The sequence below is a fragment of the Culex pipiens genome, chromosome 2 (genome assembly GCF_016801865.2).
Source record: "Culex pipiens pallens isolate TS chromosome 2, TS_CPP_V2, whole genome shotgun sequence".
Lineage (NCBI taxonomy): Eukaryota > Metazoa > Arthropoda > Insecta > Diptera > Culicidae > Culex > Culex pipiens.
In genome coordinates, this window is record NC_068938.1 from 209,506,076 (window position 1) to 209,527,003 (window position 20,928).

At 38.1% G+C, this 20,928-nt stretch overlaps 2 protein-coding genes across 3 annotated transcripts; one reads left to right on the top strand and one right to left on the bottom strand.

Annotated features, from left to right (window-relative positions):
- The first annotated feature begins 4,181 nt into the window (after positions 1 to 4,181).
- Positions 4,182 to 6,818, top strand: LOC120428808 (putative helicase mov-10-B.1). Of its 2 annotated transcripts, XM_039593907.2 has the most exons (4): positions 4,182 to 4,361; positions 4,416 to 4,719; positions 4,783 to 5,081; positions 5,135 to 6,818. In XM_039593907.2, the coding sequence occupies exons 1-4, from the start codon at positions 4,354 to 4,356 to the stop codon at positions 6,642 to 6,644; spliced, it is 2,121 nt and encodes a 706-aa protein (XP_039449841.1). In that variant the 5' UTR covers positions 4,182 to 4,353; the 3' UTR covers positions 6,645 to 6,818. The 2 variants fall into 2 exon arrangements, with proteins under 2 accessions (XP_039449841.1, XP_039449842.1); XM_039593908.2 differs by lacking the exon at positions 4,182 to 4,361 and having other exon boundaries at positions 4,588 to 4,728.
- Positions 6,819 to 6,949: 131 nt separating this feature from the next.
- Positions 6,950 to 10,455, bottom strand: LOC120428794 (putative helicase MOV-10). Its single transcript, XM_039593892.2, has 2 exons — positions 10,379 to 10,455; positions 6,950 to 10,326 (listed from the first exon to the last, which is right to left on the bottom strand). Exons 1-2 carry the CDS (start codon positions 10,453 to 10,455, stop codon positions 8,610 to 8,612), a joined length of 1,794 nt encoding a protein of 597 aa, XP_039449826.1. The 3' UTR covers positions 6,950 to 8,609.
- Between the last annotated feature and the right edge of the window lie 10,473 nt (positions 10,456 to 20,928).

The following is a 20,928-nucleotide window of genomic DNA, read 5'->3' on the forward strand; positions in this document are numbered from 1 at the left end:
CAACGTTTTTCATCGTTTGTTATCATTAGAACATCTTATTTTGCTTTTATATTAAAATGGGAATTGAAAATGGATGCTCAACATTCAAATGCGTTTTTCTCAAAACGCATGGTTTGTACATGATGCTTTTTGAAATGTTGGCGTCGAGTTGCACTTTTTTGAACATGGGACAATTATGCGTAGAACGGCAGTAATCCAATTCAAAACTTGCTCGCCCAAGCTGCAAAAACCATGCTGGGTAACTACGTCAACTCTCGGTCGGTGAATCGAATACTTCGATGCCAACATTTCAAAAAGCATCATGTACAAACCATGCGTTTTGAGAAAAACGCATTTGAATGTTGAGCATCCATTTTCAATTCCCATTTTAATATAAAAGCAAAATAAGATGTTCTAATGATAACAAACGATGAAAAACGTTGCTTTTATTGATACTTGATCATCCAAATTCAATAAAACATTATTTCCGTAATTTTATTTGAGAAAAACAAACATAACTTCTTTCGAAATCACCAACGTCTATATCACCCTGCTGTCATTGAGGGGGACGCTTTGTTATGATTCGTTTTTCTTCGCCGAATGTACATGGCGCTTTGTTCATGTTGCTTTTTTTTCGTCACGAGGTTTATGTAGTCTTTTGTTTGACAGGTTGACAGGGCTATATAAACAGGGACTGCTGATGGCAGAGATTTTGTTTATGTAACTTTATTTAAAATCATGATTAAACAGACTTTACTGAAGAAACTTTTGCTCATTTTTGGTGGAGAGGTAGCTTATTAGGAGTACTTTCAGAATATGCAATAACCCAGAAAGTGTCAAAATGTACATGATGCCTTTTGAAATGTTACCGTCGAATTAGCTGATTCTACTACCACATATCCGCCAAAACGACGTAAACGCCACGGGGCATAAGATTTAATGAAGTTTTTTTCAAAACCTTTGTTTTCTAATAATATTTGGAAAGTACAAAATAAGGCTTAGGGTTCGTTTTAAGGCTCATTTTATCAAAATGCTATTTTTCCTAGATCAGTAGTGTCCCTACCAATGACATGCACCTATTACAAAGTATGATTTAACTTTTAATTATTTTTGTTGACAGCTTTTAATAGATCTTGTTCAGGTGGGGCAAGTGTACCATATGGATTTTTAGTATGGAAAAAATTACGAATTGCTGCAACAACATATTTTATTGGGAAATAAATACATGAAAGTACTTAAAAACTGATAAACAATTGTTAAAAAAAATTGTCTTACAAAATATAGTGATATTATGAAAATTTCCTTTTTTTTCATCTAAGTAATATTTTTTTTCGTAAAAACGATTTTTTTTTTTGTAAAATATTATTATTTAATCTAAAAATGAAAGAAACGTTTCAAATACATTCTAATCTGATGTCTCTAAGTGATAACAGTTCAATTGTTAGCAAATTAACATGTTGTTTCATGCATTGTTCCTCTTGCCCCAACGGGTTGTTCGTCTTGCCCCACTAGTTGAGTAGAACGTACGGAAAATCAAAAATCTTAAAATCAATTTTTTACATTCAAAAACAGGAATTTTTAAAAACTTGTTCTAACAAAGTCTTAGTCAAGACCTAGAATAAGATGATTATAATAAAATCCGACAGATTTTTTTACTTTTTAATGGGTTATATCGAGCATTTCCTCAGCTTGTTACACTTGCCCCACTTTCCCCTATACGCACTTTGGAAGGAACCGGTCAAAAAAAATTTCAAATGGGCAGCAGCGGCTGTGAAAGCAAGCCAGAGAGGGTGAAGAAAAGCCCCAAGAAATCGCTCCCTCTCCTTTGTTCTACTGTTCGTAAAGCTGTTTCTTGACCCCTTCCTTCCGATCTGCGTACTAGCCTTTACATAGAACTGGCCTGAAAGGTATGATTTCAGAAATTAAGTTTCAAAAATAAATTAAACCTTTTAAGAGCTGAGGTTCCGAAGTACTGGAAAAGAGTATGGAGAACGTTCATAAGTCCCATTTTTTTATTTGTTAATACTTTAAAAACATGTATTCAAATGTATTTGAAAATGTAGATTAATAAGTCTTGTAAACCGGGGTGACATTGCTAGGATTTCAATTTTTTTTTCAAATATTATTCAAACGGCAGGACTTGTCTCAAGATTTATATTTTTAAAAATGTACATTTGTAGGCCACACAATGCCCATGTACGTTTTTTTTTTTTCTAAAAAGTTTTTTTTTCAATAGTGCTTGGAAAAATACTTTTGTTGTACATAGTTTTTTTTTAAAGCGGGTGACTATCAACACTGTTTTCTTACAAATTTTGATCTACAAGTGTGAATATTCAATTTATTATGTCAAATTAATCATTAGTAAGGTTCTCGGTAAGGTTACTTTGAAAGTTGCATTTGAAAATGTTTTTTTTTTCAACTCAGTTCAATAAGTTTTTTTTATGTACATCTAAAATTAATATACATTTTTAATTTAGTTGTCTGACCAAAACCAATTTTGTTGCATGAGAATTGAAATTCCAAATTTACTATAAAACTGGATCTATCAAAAATGCCTAAAAATAAGGCTACTAACTGTTCTGATTTTTTACGTACCCTACGGATTTTTGACCCACTTCGAGGATTTTTTACGTGCCAGGTTTTTTCGTGTCACACGGATTTTCAAGGAATTTAATGATGAGAATAACATTTTTTTTGAATTTAATAGCTTTTCTGCTTTGGACAATGCTTTTCTAACTAGACATTTTTTATTCGACTGTAAGTTTGATTATAAAAGGATAATATGGGTAGTTCAAACATTACTATCATTTTTTTTTAATTCCGCATAAAAAAATAACCAATTAAGTACCCAAGAACTTTCAAAAGCATGCAAAACCTGTGAAAATCTGAATTAACAATTTTGCTCCTATACTCAGAGCAATATTACTCGTAAAAGAAACTTGACAATTCGTGAACTTTTAAAACGTTTAACCACTCAGTTAAATCTTTTTACGTCGCAAATTACAATCATTTCTAAAAAAATAATTAACAGTTAGGTAGCTATGCCCTGGGGTCAAATCAGCTAAGTGTACGGATTTTTTTCAAGCAACAGTATAAATATGAAGATATTTTTGAATTAGGCTGGTACAAATATTCTTTAAAGTTTTTGTCTTCCCTCTCCCCGACGCCCCCCCCCCCCCGCCCCCCCCAGTTGGCCCGAAAAACCAGGGGGCCAAAAATATATTTCACTAAACTTCACAATTTCAATGGAAATTGAACTGCAATCAGCTGAAATCAATTTAAAATGCATTCCCCTGCGTTTAGAATCATTTTCATTTTTAAGCATGTTTGGGTTGATTTAAAAATCTTTTGAATTTTTAAAAGTTTCCGATAGTTAGTATCGCAAACTAATGATTGCAAAACAATTAGCATTTTAAAACACTTTTTCCATGCAAACTATGGCTTGTTATTTCAATATTTATATTTTTTCATTTTTTTTTTTCTAATTATAGTTAACTAATTTTCAAAACTTTTTTTGAGAAAAAAGACAGAAGGATTTCTCTCTCTTTTGAGAGAACTGAATTCAGAAAAGTGAACTAAACGTTCGAATTTGAAGAGCGCTAAAAATTTTGCCGACGCCTTCTAAGCATAAACGTGATCCAACGCACGTGTTCGGGACCTGTTGGAATTGCAAACGATACGATAAGCTGATTGTATTTTATAACATTGGCCGGTTTTTTTTTCTCGATAAGGACATATCCGTTTATGATCCCCGGTCTTAACCTGGTCGCAGTACCTAAAAGGACCTAATAAAAATAAGATATGATAAAAGGACATACCCGACATTCAGAGTTCGTTTCATTATGACCAGAATAATAACACTTAGGTCGAAAATCTTGACTTTTGACCTTTTTTGACCCCATAACTCATCTTCAATCCTTCAACGCATCTTCGCTCAGGCCATCGGTTCAATTCTCCACATTTCGATGAATCATTACGGGGAAGAACCTGTCCAAAAATACCATCACGTCACCAATATACTTACGGTCCGGTGTGTATACTCGACTGTCTGCAGATCATATGTCCGCTCCCGGTTTGGGTTTCCCCCACGACGTTCGCAACCTGACGTGTAATCCAATTCAAAACTTGCTCTCCCAAGCGGCAAAAACCATGCGGGGTAACTACTTCGACTCTCGGTCGGTGAATCGAATACTTGACTCGTGCTGCAATTAGCAAACGTTTCTACGCTGCGGTAGTGCTAGCATCGGCAGCTTCGTCATTCTACGCTATAATTATATGTGAATCGCGAATGTTGCAGCAGTGTGGCTGCATTCGTTGAAGACAACCGGTGTTGGTCGAGTAATATTTTTGATTGATTTCGCTAAACTATTCAAAATGGCACGGTAAGTTTCGCGATCTAGTTGGAACAACGATCCGACAAACATTTAAACCCACAGACGACAGCAGCTGGACGATTACGAGGTGCCGGCGGCCGTCAAAACGTTGTGCGCGACCAACTTCAAACGAACCGACGCGTACGGACCGGAAGAGGACGCCCTGCTGGCGAAAGTGACCGAGGCCAAGAAGCGGGGCTCGCAGCTGACCGTGGAAAACTACAGGGAACAGCTGAAACTGCTGAACCAGATCGAAGATGAACACCTGGCCAAGGAGTTTGGTGAAAACGTAGTGGTTGGGCCCAGTCTGGAGCCCAGGAGAGATCTGGTGGATCCGGTTGTCGGTGGCTTCAAGTGCCAGATAGCGGTATGAAAAGTGGGTTGGAAGAAGTGTGTTGATGAAGTTACTGATTACTGATGTCCATTGCAGAAGAAGCTGTTGGGAAGTTGTAAAGCAAACATCAAGGAAGATGGAGGTGTACGCATGAGCATCAATCGTTACGACGGAGGTATCAAAAAGATCACCGGAACTGTGGACAACGTGGACGCACATAATGTGACCATTTGGGTGGAAAAGGATGTCTATAGCGTGAATAAGCTTGAATTCCTCGTCGAAAGGACCACGTTTCAGATGGAGTATCGTGCACTTGAGCTGTTGGAGCAGAACGTTATCAAAAATGTTTTCTTTGCTGATTCTTACACCGGGAATAAATCATTGGATTATATGAGGTAAAAAGGTTTGAACATTTGTTGATTATTCTCATAATTTAATTCATTTTTAGTTTCGAGTGGTTCCGTCCGAGCATCGCATCCAATCCGGAGCAAGCCCAAGCAATCCGAAACATCGTCAATCAAACCTCGTTCCCGGTGCCTTACGTGCTGTTTGGTCCACCCGGCACGGGCAAAACGTCCACGCTGGCGGAAGCCATCGGCCAAATCTACAAACTTCGGCCCTCGGTGAATGTTCTCGCAGTGGCCACGTCGAATTCGGCCGCCAACGAGCTAACCAGCCGACTGCTGGAAATCATTCCCGAGGATAACGTTTATCGATTCTTTGCCAGATCCTGCGCGCGCAAGAAGAGAGACATCGAAAAAGAGGTCCTGGACGTGTCGAACCTGCGTGGAAGTACAGTTGCGGACAGTCAACGGTTCTACGAGAAGATTCGACCCTGTCGAGTGGTTCTTTGTACCGCGTCTACCGCAGGTCGACTGGTGGGCATGGATATCCCCAAGGAACACTTTAGCTACATCTTCATCGATGAATGTGGCAGCGCCAAGGAGATTTCCAGCCTGGTTCCGATAGTCGGCGTTGGCATAAACGAGGGTCAAATCACTGCTAGCATTGTTCTGGCTGGAGATCCGAGGCAACTGGGACCGGTCATTCCGTGTAAATATCTAAACGATACGACCCACAGTGTGTCCCTGCTGGAGCGCATCGCGGACAAAGGATTGTACGCGAAGAACCCGCTGACGGGAGAGTATGATCCAAACGTCATCACACAACTCAGGAATAACTTCCGGTCACATCCGGCACTGCTTGAGCTGCCGAATCGTATGTTCTACGCCGGACAGCTGCGAGCAAAAGCTTCTCCCGATAAGACTCACTGGGCCGTGGGTTGGGATCGTCTGCCGAATCGCGCCTTTCCGTTGATCTTTCATCCCGTGGTAGGAGAGATCAAGCAGGATGAAAACTCCTCCAGCATGTACAACGAGCAGGAAGCTGAACAAGTACTCTCGTACGTGGACACCATTATGAACGATGGAATTTGTGGCAAGAAACTCGAGCAAACTGCAATCGGGATCATCACTCCGTACGCGCGCCAGGTTCGATATCTGAAAGACCTTCTGAACATGCGTGGCTGGAAAGACATTGAAGTCGGGTCAACGGAGCAATACCAGGGACGCGAGAAGCCCATCATGCTGATGTCGACCGTACGGACGGGCAGCAAGAGTGTGGGCTTTTTGGCTGACACCAAACGGCTGAACGTATCCCTGACGAGGGCGCAAGCCCTGATGATTGTGGTGGGCGATCCGGAAACGCTACAGAACAATCGACACTGGGAGAAGCTGCTGCAGTACTGCAGACGCAACAATGCCGTGTTTGGAAGGTCGGAGAAGCCGGCAAGGCAGGTTGTACGGCAAGATAGAGAGCGACACTCGGAGAGGAGGTTCTACAAGAAGGCGCCCCCCACCAACGTGGGCCGTTCTCGTTTTGGCGGTAAAAAAGTTCAACCGGAAGTGGGTGAGGTGGAGAGTAAGATGGAACGTCTGGGACTGGATGGAGATTGTTGATGATTTGTTTATGGTTTGGTTTTAAGAGCCGGGTTTTGTTCTCGAACATAAGATTTTTATGTTATGTTATTATGATTCTGATTATGAGATTTTGTTTGAAATAACTGTAAATTTATTGTGGCAATAGTTTTCGGATTATTAAAAAAATATATATATTTAAGGATGAGAAATTTATTTCACGTGTTTTGCAAATAATTATTCTACTATATAATATCTTCTGAAGGCCTTTTGTAGCGATAAATATAATTTAACGGTCATTAGACCGACCGTCGACTTACCGGTGTCTGTTCCGCGATGGTCACACTGACCTTCAAAAATTGACAAAAAATTACTGCGCAGGTCCAACTTGAGGGTTAGCAAGAACTTTGGTTACAGAATAGAATGCTCATAAGTATTCAGGAAATGTGCAATTCAAGATGGCGGCCAATATGGCGGTGCTAGAGTATTTCTACAGAATTGTAAAAGGCAATTAACAGGCCTGAGTACTTTGGAGCATTCTTGGGGTCAAATTCGATTTCAGTGACCCCAAATTAGTAAAATTTGAATAGTTGATTGAACCTCAAAATCCTTTAATGTTGTTTTTTTTTTCATTCAGCTGCCATATTGGACGCTGCTTGAATATATCGGTTCCCTTAGAGAATCGGGAAAATCAACAGGCAAACTGGCATGAAACACGACTTGCTTCTTGCAAGTTGCAACGCTATTTTCGCGTTTCGTGAATAAGGCCAAAGCCCCAAAATCAAAATTAAAGGATAAGGATGAAGTTAACTAGAAGAAAATGTCATAAGAAAAATCATTAAATTTTCATAAAAAAAAAGAAATATCAAAGCTTAATTTTTTTTAAACATAATGAAATTTTTAAAACAGGTATTAGGGTATTAGACTATGACAAATAAACCAACAAACTCGCACTTTTTGACAGTTTTCCTGCATTTGTTTGCAGAAATATCAGCCTGTATACATTTTGCTTTGTTTGCGAGTTTGCCGCAAACTTTCACTGCTCTACAAAAAAAATACAAACATGACTGCGCAAGCTCATCTCGAAGGGAATCATACACTTTGGGGTCAACAGAAACACGTGCCCTTTGATTTATTCAAATATATTTAGGCAAAGGCAAATGGTTTTTTTTCCCCGAAGTTTGTACTTACGGAGAATTCCAAAATTATCCAATCTTAAATTCAAAAACTTCAAGATTCAAACCCTAAAATTTTAAAATTATGAAATCTAAAAAAACTGAAAATTAAATAAAAATCCATATTAAATCTAAATAACTGTTTAATTTGAAATGCTAAAATTCCGTAGTTCAAAATTCTAAAGTATTATCATTCTGAAATTCTTGCCAAAATACAAAAATGTCTGAAATTTAATATTTTTAAAATTCCTGAATTTCTGAATTTTGCAGTGTCAAATTTTAAAATTACATAATGCTCAAATTCTAAAAGAATTAATTGTTAAATTCCGTAATACAAAAAAAAATTAAAAAGTTTAGAATTTTGGAAATTTAAAATTTTATTTTTAAACTTTTTTGAATGTTAAGATTTTTGAAGTCTAGAATGTTTTATTTGTGTAAACAAAATTAAAAATACGGTATGTCCACGCATCCTTCCTCCCCTTTAGACTCTGTGAAATGTGATCCGTTCACCGAATCGTCTCTGCGGTAAACACAACGCAGTAGGGCTGGCCGCTTTAATTTTTAATTTTCCTCGGATGTACTGCAAATATTAATATTGACAATGAAAAGTGCTTGGGGCGTAATCTAAGCACAAGACTAATTCCAGCAATTCCAGCATGCTTTCATCGGAATGGCTGCGTTTGTATTAGATTAGATTCTAATCATTAGAAAAACAGAATAATATTTTAAAGTATTTTAAGAATTTTAAAATTAGTTTTTTTTAACATCAGGACACCACTGCTTAGACAGCTGGGAATGGGCATATTTCCCTACTGTTAAATACTTCGATGATTCAAATTGGTCTTGTTGGTCTGCGTGGCCATAGAACATATCCAACAATTATGTTAGCAATCTCTAATATCACACCAAGCGTTCCGTTATCTTGCCCTGTGACAGCAGGGACAATTTGGGTCGTTTCAACTGTTCTATTGTGTAGTTCTGCCTCAACAATTACGTTTCCAGTGGAGTCGGAGCCGGATTCGGAGTCTGATTCGGTGTCGGCATCTAAGTCACCCGACTCCACAGGCCTGGTACAAGCTGTGATTTGGTTGGGTAATATAGTGTAATCTATTTCTGGCGTTTTGGTATTATTTGACGTTTCTGCGCGCATATCTGATCCAGAACTATTGAAGCTTTCCGTGTTCAAAGCGACCGTTTCAACGGGAAATTCCAACACGGAAGGCACTACGGCATTGTTCTGTCTACAGTACCCGATAAATTTTGCCCAATGTCTATTATTTCGTAGCGTCTCCAGATCGCCCACCACAATCATCAGGGCTTGCGCTCTCGTCAGGGAAACATTCAGCCTTTTTGGGTCGGCCAAAAAGCCCACACTCTTGCTGCCCGTCCGTACGGTCGACATCAGCATGATGGGCTTCTCGCGTCCCTGGTATTGCTCCGTTGACCCGACTTCAATGTCTTTCCAGCCACGCATGTTCAGAAGGTCCTTCAGATATCGAACCTGGCTAGCGTACGGAGTGATGATCCCGATTGCAGTTTGCTCGAGTTTCTTGCCACAAATTCCATCGTTCATGATTATTTCCACGTACGAGAGTACTTGTTCAGCTTCCTGCTCGTTGTACATGCTGGAGGAGTTTTCATCCTGCTTCATCTCACCGACCACGTGGTGAAAGATCAACGGAACGGTGCGATTCGGCAAACGATCCCAACCCACGGCCCAGTGAGTCTTATCGGGAGATGCTTTTGCTCGCAGCTGTCCGGCGTAGAACATTCGATTCGGCAGCTCAAGCAGTGCTGGATGCGACCGGAAGTTATTTCTAAGTTGTGTGATGACGTTCGGATCATACTCTCCCGTCAGCGGATTCTTCGCGTACAATTCTTTGTCCGTAATGCGCTCTAGCAGGGACACGCTGTGGCTGGTTTCGTTCAGGTAGTCGCATAGAATGACTGGTCCTAGCTGTTTCGGATCCCCAGCCAAGACGATACTGGCTGTGATTTCACTGTCGTGGACACCAATGCCCATTATTGGGGCCAGGCTGGAAATCTCCTTGGCGAATCCGCATTCATCGATGAAGATGTAGCTGAAGTGATTCCTTGAAATATTTGCATCCACGAATTGAGCTGCAGTTGATGTAGTGCAAAGAACTACTCTGTAAGATTTTACATCTCTGTGTACCTTCTTTTTGTTTTTCTTATCACTTATCATGCTGCGTAGATTTGACACGTCCAGAACATCCCGATCGATGTACTTAATCTTTCGCGCATAGGATCTAGCAAAGATTCTGTAAACGTCTTTCTTGGGGATGATTTCCAGCACTCGGCTGGTCAGCTCGTTGGTGACCGAATTTGAAGCGGCCACTGCGAGAACATTCACCGAGGGGCGAAGTTTGTAGATTTGGCCGATTGCTTCCGCCAGCGTGGACGTTTTGCCCGTTCCGGGTGGACCGAACAGCACGTAAGGCGCCGGGAACGAGGTTTGATTGACAATGTTCCGAATCGCCTGGGCTTGCTCCGGATTGGATGCGACGCTCGGACGGAACCACTCGAACCTTCAAGAATATAAAGTGAAAAAAGCATTCTACGAATTTGTTATAAAATTACCTGCAAATATTCAACGATTCATTCCCAGTGTAGGAATCAGCAAAGAACACCTTTTCGATAACGCTCTGTTGTAACATGTTAAGTGCACGGTGTTCCCTTTCAAACGTGATTGTTTGGGCGTTTTATATACCTCCTGTTGAATTTCACCAAACGCATACAAAAGTCGTGATTGATAGTTTTGCTAGATTTTTATGCACATTTGAAAAAATGTTTTTATTTAAAACAATTCACTACAAAAAATAATTTTGTACAATTTCTTCTACAACTCTGCCAAAAATTATTAGCACTAAATCATAAACTAAAACACTAAAACACCAAACAACGTACAGTGTGGTACTCGTCTTGGTCGCAGCTAAATAACACTCGACCGGATTTACCAAACAACAGAGTGAAAATGATTTGATTTATGCTACCGTGAACTGAAGTGGCATTGCTCGGTGGACACCTCCTCAGAGTGGGTGGGCTAGCTCCAGAATAGAGGATAATGTTTCAAACCCTATCGCTACACAAGCCGATTGCCAATTCCAGAAGGAATTCTAAGTTTCTGGAAACATTTTTTTTTAACTTTTTGACATGATAGGGGAAATATACTGCCCCTGATCGCATAAATGTCCTATATGCATTATCATCACTTTTGAGTTATTGATGACACATTCCGCCGTGACGTTGCAACGCTTTGACTTTTCTTTTTTCATTATTTCGGCTATAACTCAAAAATTGCATTGAAAAGGTACATATGTTATTACAGTTTCGGAAAGTACATTAAATTTCCTATAAGAAACATTATTTGAAACATTATTTTAAGCAAATATTCTATTTTTGAGAGGGGAATATGTAGCGTGACGTTGCAACGCGTGACTTTTTCTCAATCCTGACCCAATTCATGTTTCGCCATTAACTCTGCTCTGTTTAATGGCAAATTTGGAGTTCTTCTTCCATTTTTAGTGTAAAATTGGCCAACAAATCGAATGCAATCATTAGTTTTACGAAAAAATTAAACCTCGATTTTTAAAGACCACTTACATTTCGTGACGTTGCAACGCTCTGTTTTTGAAAACAGGGTTTTTCGTTGCGTTGCAACGTTACGAAATTTTAGTTTCAAAATAAATCATAGTTTTTGTTAGGCTGAACAACTGTAGGTTAAGATTTGATTATAAGACATTAATAGACAGTACAAGGACATGTGAATTGATTGGCCCACCCATTAGACCCCCCCCCCCCATTACCGCTTTCACAGTAGCAGTATGATTTACTAAGTTTTCCAAAGCGTTTTCAAAATGTTTTTGCCTTCCTCACCTTACTGAGGAAAGGCTATAAAATCACTCGGAAAATGAACTTCTTAATTCGACCTTGTAGACCCACCTTCACGTATACCTATCGACTCAGAATCAAATTCTGAGCAAATGTCTGTGTGTGTGTGTGTGTGTGTAGGGATGTGGGTCTGTGCACCAAAAAATATGCACTCGATTATCTCAGCACTGGCTTAACCGATTTGGACCGTTTTGGTCTTATTCGATTTGTCTTGGGGTCCCATAAGTCCCTATTGAAAATTATGAAGTTTAGTAAAGTACTTCAAAAGTTATGCTAAAAAAACGATTTTGGCGTATGTCCGGAAGATTGTAAAAAGGGTGGTTTTTGCAAGAAACCCTATCATGTTATACATTTTCAGAAAGGTATTTAAAAGACCATTCCAAAACATTGAAGATCTGACAACCCTATCAAAAGTTATTAGCACTTAAGTGTTATTTATACACTTTTTGGAGGCCGGATCTCAGATATTTCAACGAAAATGATGTCTGGGTCCATCATGCGACCCATCGTTAGTTAGATAATCGAAAGACCTTTCAAATGAGCCTAAAACATCAAGGATCTGAAAACCCTATCAAAAGTTATTAGCACTTAAGTGTTATTTATAAACTTTTTAGAGGCCGGATCTCAGATATTTTATTAAAAATGATGTCCGGGTCCATCATACGACCTGTCGTTAGTTAGATAATCAAAAGACCTTTCAAATGAGCCTAAAACATCAAGGATCTGACAACCCTATCAAAAGTTATTAGCACTTAACTGTTATTTATACACTTTTTGGTGGCCGGATCTCAGATATTTCAGTAAAAATGATGTCCGGGTCCATCATGCGACCCAACGTTAGTTAGATAATCAAAAGACCTTTCAAATGAAATGCGAACTATCGTTGGATAGGTTTTTTTTTATCAGACCTTGCCGATGAGCCAGAAAAATTGAAGGTCTGCGAACCCTATCAAAAGAAATTAATAAAGTAATAAAGTTGATTTGTTAAACATGTTAAGGGAATGTTGATATTTTTACTGAATGTATTGACTTTATGAATGTGAGGAAGGCACCAACCACCTAAAGGTGGATTAAGTAACGTTTTTTTTTGTATTATTCCATTATCACGAAGGACAAACCCCCCCCCCCCCTCCCCCCCTCTCCCGTCCTCTATTCATGTTACGGGACGTCCATTAGGGTGGTCCAAATCCGGACTTTTTTGGGGCTACCCCCTGAAATCAAAGATTGACCCATCACTAGGCTAAATTCCAAATTTGAGCTCATTCTGACCACGGGAACCCCTCCCTCCAATCGCTTAAAGTTTGTATGGGAAAAATCGTCAAAATGTATGAAGAAAAGCAACTGTTTTACTTTTTAACCTGTGGAAGGCGCCATAGTTATCGGATTCTTACCATTTCTCAAATGTAGAACCTTCATTAAATTTAGAACAACTTTCCCGAAGACACCATATTTTTAGGATTTTTTCCCGCGAAGTTATTAGCGCCCAAAACTGACCCTTTTTGCGCGGCCAGCTGTAAGGGGCTACCTAACAACGATGTTTATTTCCAATTCGTACACGCACGTGCTCTCTCTCAGGTTCAAACTCTCTCACGAGCTTGCTCGCCTGCCTGCCTGCCTGCCTGTTTACCTACAAGCGCGCGCTGTTTCTCTGCTTGGACTTTTGTCGTCGTCGTCGTTTTCTTTTGCTTTCCGCTGCGTTCTTGACATGTTAATTATAATTTTGAACTAAAATACCAGGTTTGTTTTGAGATATAAAATTTAATGTAATATGTGATCAACAAAACGAAAAAAAAGCACAGCAATAGATATCATATTATAAGAGCGTGTGAGAGAGAATACAAATTTGATGAATTAGTTCATCCATGAATCGTCATCTGTTCTGATCCAAACTTAATTGCAAACGTTTTGGATTTTAATTTATCTGCTTTTGTTACAAGAAATACCATGCAGTTTTTTTAGATAAAAAAAGTAGGAATTTTATTTACATTTTTTTAAAACTGAATCCAAATGAGTATCTTAAAGGAAGGCCGAGACTGCAAGATCTGAAGGTAGTTAACGATTGTGCAGAAAGAAATGTTTCCTGAATCGAAAAATTTACAGGTAAACTGACAAAACATGATAAACAGTTGCAATATTTGTTGCAGGTGGTCTAGGAATAAAAAAGAATTTTCCAGAAAGAATAAAAAAATAATTTTAGAGAGTATGAATGAAAATTTGCAGCAATTATTGTAAAATTGCCTTGATTGGTTCTGATTTGTACTGAAGTATATTTTTGTTAAAGCAAACTACCTAAAGGAACAACATTTGTATTACCTGAAGATTTTTTTTAAGTAATTGAATCATTATCATGTTTCTTTAGCATATTCGAAAAACTGCGTGTAATGCTTGGAAAAACAAACAAACCCTGTTCTCATGACATTTGCTGTAATTTTTTAATTGAGCCTAGGCAATCCTGCTATTTTAGTTGAAAATTATAATAAACATGCCAGAAACGCAGCGCAGCGGATAGCAAACGAAAACGACGACGACGACAAAAGTCCAAGCAGAGAAACAGCGCGCGCTTGTAGGTAAACAGGCAGGCAGGCAGGCAGGCGAGCAAGCTCGTGAGAGAGTTTGAACCTGAGAGAGAGCACGTGCGTGTACGAAATGGAATTAAGAAAATCGCTGTTAGGTAGCCCCTTACAGCTGGCCGCGCAAAAATGGACAGTTTTGGGCGCTAATAACTTCGCGGGAAAAAATCCTAAAAATATGGTGTCTTCGGGAAAGTTGTTCTAAATTTAATGAAGGTTCTACATTTGAGAAATGGTAAGAATCCGATAACTATGGCGCCTTCCACAGGTTAAAAAGTAAAACAGTTGCTTTTCTCCATACATTTTGACGATTTTTCCCATACAAACTTTAAGCGATTGGAGGGAGGCGTTCCCGTGGTCAGAATGAGCTCAAATTTGGAATTTAGCCTAGTGATGGGTCAATCTTTGATTTCAGGGGGTAGCCCCAAAAAAGTCCGGATTTGGACCACCCTAACGTCCATGCATTACGTAACGGCGTAATATCAAGGGGGAGGGGGAAGGGTTCAAGGATTTATACAAAAAAAAGTGTATCGGAAATGTATTACCAGGGGGTGGAGGGGGTCTAAAAATATAAATGTTTTGTTACGTAATGCAAGAACGCTCCCTTAATATTTTAATGGCTTTGGACAATTTACAAAACACGTGGAAGTTTTAGAAAGGAGGTAAGGAGCTTCAAGATTTCAGGAGATCTGAAATTTATAAATAAAGTGCCTATATCGTTTGTTCATGGCCCCTAAGGGGTGATCTGCAAACAACGTAACTTATTTTGTCGACTTTTGTGCTTTTTAAAATAAGTTTGAGGAAATAATAAAACTGTTTACCTGCACAACATAACATTTTATACTGCGAACAACTAAACGTTGCATACAACTTATTTAAGTAAGGGTTCGTCCAACAACAGAGTGACAAAAGTTTGTAAAAAAAAAACAATCAAATCACGTGATTTTTATTGTTTAATGAATTTCACTGTAATTTGACTTACATAAGGGTGTGAGATAAAAAAAATCATTGCGTTGTATTAGAATCAACCCTCACGTAAATCAGTTTATCATAAAGAGGCCATCCAGTAACCACGTGATTATTTTTTTGAAAGTTTCAGATTTTTCCCCCTTGTGTACATCGGTCTATTTTGATTTGTTCAACAAGTTTCATAAAATACTTTTTTTTTTCGAGTTTCATACAAACTTTAGTGACGGAATTTGTGAATGACCCATGTACAATTCTTCTGTAAATATGCTCGGAAACATTATATAAAAATTATATAATATTTAGTACCCTTTTATCTTCAACAAACAACTACGCATACACCTTTTTGCCATTTGACCAATATGATTTAAATTTTCGTGACGTTGCAACGCAAACTTAAACCTGTTGTAACTTTGGATCTAGACAACCAATTAAGTCGCTCTAGGTTGCATTTGAAAGCTCTTTCCAAGTACAAAGAGCATCCGAAATATCAAAATGATTGAATGTTTAGTTTTTTGTTGACATAAACAAATGTCCCTTTTTCGTGACGTTGCAACGCAATAAAATGGTAAACTTACACTAGTTTGAAAAAATACTTAACTTAAGATAAACTGCAAACCCATGACATTTCCGTTTAGTACAACTAAAAACCTACAAAATGCAATCAAAAGAACAATTTTTGGATTTTATTTCGCTGAAAACCAGGAGTTTTTAGAAAAATGTTTTAAAACGATGATTAAATCACGAATTGATGCATAACTTAACCAACTTGTACAAAATGATATTCAAATGATCAATTAATGAAAACCATGATTTTTGAAGCTTCAAGTAGTCTAGAATCGAGGAAAAATATCCAAATAGCTCATACACGCTTTTCAAAATTTCATCCTAAGGTGTACATTGCCGGTCTGTGTCTGTGCAGTTTGGTTCAAAATCGTATACTCTTTCAAAAGAGCCTACAACATCCAGTACTTTGTGTCGTGATCGGGGACTTTCTTTTATAATAAAAACACAGATATTTTTCAATTAACAAACAACACGTCTTATTCCACAGAAATTAACCACAAAACTTCAATCTCTCTTTCGCCGGCCGCGCGCATCTCGTTGTTTTCTCGCTCGTTGTTCTCTCTCGCAGCTCGCTAGCGCGCTCTCGCACTCAATCCGCAATCAGCTAACAAAGCAATATTCATGGAGGTGCGCACTTTTCGTTGCGCTCTAAACTCTTATTTATGAGTTATATCAATCTTATAATAAATACTCATTTAATAATTTATTACATCACTTGGCTTCGACAGCTTCGAGAGAGTAGACGTTTGTGACGTGCGCGCTAAAGGCATCGTTGTGCCTCGAGTTGTTTGACGGATGGAGGTGGAAGAGACCTCCGAGACGGATGATTTCCAACTCATCCCCGGAAATCGGAAGCGGAAGAAGTCCCCTGAGATCACCGGAGCTGTCGTCGGAGAAGGAGAAGTGGAGCAGAATGTGCTCAACAACAACAAGTTCAGCCCGTTAGCGGAAAACAACAACAATGCCAGCCCAGCGGGAGGAGGCGACGCCCCGGCGGTTCCACCGCCCGGTAAACAAAAGCAACCACCGTTGGTGGTAAAGAACTCCACGGCCTTTTACAGGCTTGTGAAGATAACGTCGCTGTGTCTATACGATTTCGAGCCAATTTTCAAGATTACTCGGTTTGGCACCAAGGTAACCAGCTTCTCTGTCGAAGACTTCGACAAGTTGCAAGTGCACTTCAAGAAACATAAAGTGGAATTCTACACCTACCAACGACGAAGCGAACTATCGGATAGTACACAAAGAATTTTAGAGCGCCCGCCGCGGGATTCGAACCGGTGACCTCTGGATTGTGAGTCCAGTGCGCGGTCCGATTGATCCACACGGGCGGGCTACTAACTGTTCTGATTTTTTACGTACCGTACGGATTTTTGACCCACTTCGAGGATATTTTACGTGCCAGATTTTTTCGTGTCACACGGATTTTCAAGGAATTTAATGATGATAATAACAATTTTTTTTGAATTTAATAGCTTTTCTGCTTTGGACAATGCTTTTCTAACTAGACATTTTTTATTCGACTGTAAGTTTGATTATAAAAGGATAATATGGGTAGTTCAAACATTACTATCATTTTTTTTTAATTCCGCATAAAAAATAGTCAATAAAGTACCCAAGAACTTTTAAAAGCATGTAAAACCTGTGGAAATCTGAATTAACAAATTTGCTCGTATACTCAGAGCAATATTACTCGTAAAACAAACTTGACAATTCGTGAACTTTTTAAACGTTTAACAATTGGAGAAACATAAATATTTAGTGCTCCAATTATGGTTTATTTTAAAATTTGTTTAGCAACGTTCAAGTCATAAGCCTCAATTTGACATTTTTAAGCTGTGAATACCACTCAGTTAAATCTTTTTACGTCGCAAATTACAATCTTTTGTAAATAATTTTTTAAACAGTTAAGTAGTTATGCCTCGGGTTTAAATCAGCTAAGTGTACGATTTTTTTAAAGCAAGAGTTGGTAGCCTCACAGAGTGGTGAGTGGTGAGTGGTTTTTGTTGTTGTTACGTTCTCTCAGTGATTTTGTAGATTATAAATCGGGGATTCCCGTTTTTTTCTGATTCAGGTGCAACACCGTTAAATATTTGAATTAGACTTGCTGGAAATTGTGGTAGCCTTACCTATAAATATGAAGATATTTTTGAATTAGGCTGGTACAAATTTTATTTAAAGTTTTTTTCATACTACCTTCAAAATTGGTCCGAAAAATAAGGGAGCAAAAAATTTTTTTCAGAAAACTTCACAATTTCAATGGAAATTGAACTGAAATCAGCTGAAATCAATTTAAAGTGCATTCCCCTGCGTTTAGAATCATATTAGCATGTTTGGGTTGATCTAAAAATCTTTAGAATTTTTGAATATTTCAATGTTTATTATCGCTAATTGTTTTTTTTTTGCTAAAATTTTTGTTTTCGTCAAATCTTACATTTTTGAAAACTAAGGCCGATGCAAATATTTAAAAAAGTTTTTGTCCCTCGGCCCTGACCGAGGTCAAGGGGGGGGGGGCAAAAAAAATAAAAAAATATAAAAATTTAAATAACAAGCCATAGTCTTCACAATTAAATGAAAAAAGTGTTTTAAAATGCATTTTACACTAGTTCAGTTGTTCTGCAATCATTAGTTTTCAAAAAATCTAAGACCTGACAAAAACAAAAATTGTATCGAAAAAAAAGATTTTGCATCGAAAATTTTCAAAAAATCTTAAGATTTTGCTAAAAATGATTTTAAATGCAGAAGAATGTATTTTAATTTGATTTCAGTTGGTTGCACTTGAATTTTCATTGAAATTTTGAAGTTTATTGTAAAAATATTTTTTTGCCCCCTGATTTTTCGGGCCAATTTTGAAGGGAGGGGGGGGGGGGGGTTGACAAAAACTTTTAAAAATATTTGTAAATGATTGCAAAACAATTGAACTTATGTAAAATGCATTTTAAAACACTTTTTCCATGCAAATGTTGAAACTATGGCTTGTTATTTCAATATTTATATTTTTTTTTTTGCATCGGCCTTAGGTTTCAACAAAAATTAAAACTTGTAACTTGAAAACTAATTTTAACTGTTAATGTAAAATTGTCTAAAGAATCCGTTATGCATTCCGTTTTCTGATTTGAACTCATTTTCATTGATAAAAACTCGAAACATGAACTTTGGGAGTACCTATTAAAATAATGCGATTTATCAATGTTTTTCTAATTATATTTAACTAATTTTCAAAACTTTTCAAAGTTTGTTGAAAACTACTTTTTGTTGTACTTTTTGAGAAAAAAGACAGAAGGATTTCTCTCTCTTTTGAGAGAACTGAATTCAGAAAAGTGAACTAAACGTTCAAATTAGAAGAGCGCTGAAAAAATTGCCGACGCCTTCTACGCATAAACGTGATCCAACGCACGTGTTTGGGACCTGTTGGAATTGCAAACGATACGATAAGCTGATTGTATTTTATAACATTGGCCAGTTTTTTTTTTCTCGATAAGGACATATCCGTTTATGATCCCCGGTCTTAACCTGGTCGCAGTACCTAAAAGGACCTAATAAAAATAAGATATGATAAAAGGGCATACCCGACATTCAGAGTTCGTTTCATTATGACCAGTATAATAAAACTTAGGTCGAAAATCTTGACTTTTGACCTTTTTTGACCCCATAACTCATCTTCAATTCTTCAACGCATCTTCGCTCAGGCCATCGGTTCAATTCTCCACATTTCGATGAATCATTACGGGGAAGAACCTGTCCAAAAATACCATCACGTCACCAATATACTTACGGTCCGGTGTGTATACTCGACTGTCTGCAGATCATATGTCCGCTCCCGGTTTGCGTTTCCCCCACGACGTTCGCAACCTGACGTGTAATCCAATTCAAAACTTGCTCTCCCAAGCGGCAAAAACCATGCGGGGTAACTACTTCGACTCTCGGTCGGTGAATCGAATACTTGACTCGTGCCGCAATTAGCAAACGATTCTACGTTTCGGCAGCTTCGTCATTCTACGCTATAATTATATGTGAATCGCGAATGTTGCAGCACTTCGGAGGGAATCGGTCAAGAAAAAATTCAAATGGGCAGCAGTGGCAGCGGAAGCAAGCCAGAGAGGGTGAAGAAAAGCCCCAAGAAATCGCTCTCTTTCCTTTGTTCTGCTGTTCGTAAAGCTGTTTCTTGACCCCTTTCCTTCCGATCTGCGTACTAGCCTTTAAGAGCTGAGGTTCCAAAGTACTGGAAAAGAGTATTGAGAACGTAGATTCGTAAGTCCCATTATTTTATTTGTTAATACTTTAAAAACATGTATTCAAATGTATTTGAAAATGTAGATTAATAAGTCTTGTAAACCGGAGTGACATTGCTGGGATTTCAATTTTTCAATTTTTATTTAAACGGCAGGACTTGTCTCAAGATTTATATTTTTAAAAATGTACATTTGTAGGCCACACAATGCCCATGTACGTTTTTTTTTTCTAAAAAGTTTTTTTTTCAATAATGCTTGGAAAAATACTTTTGTTGAACATAGTTTTTTTTTTAAAGCGGGTGACTATCAACACTGTTTTCTTACAAATTTTAGTCTACAAGTGTGAATATTCAATTTATTATGTCAAATTAATCATTAGTAAGGTTCTCGGTAAGGTTACTTTGAAAGTTGCATTTGAAAATGTTTTTTTTTTCAACTCAGTTTAATAAGTTTTTTTTTATGTACCGTCATCAGGGGTGACATTGGGTCTGGGGGGTGAGATTGGGTCATACAAATTTCAGCATTTTTGTATGACCCAATCTCACCCCCCAGACCCAATGTCACCCCTGATGACGGTACATCTAAAATTAATATACATTTTAAGTAAAGTTCCAAATAAATTTAATTAGAAATTAGTTAAAACTTGAAACAAAATTAGTTATCTGACCAAAACCAATGCATGAGAATTGAAATTCCAAATTTACTATAAAAATGGATCTATCAAAAATGCATAAAAATAAGGCTACTAAAAAAAAACGAAGTTGACTTTATAGCTGTCGGCCACCATTGCTAGTACCAACCACTAGTGTCTTCCTTTTATCTACAAGAACTTCGCCGCCCTGGGCTCCTAAGTGTATGAAAGTATGGCACGGAGCGACGGCGCCGAATACCCATATTTACACAA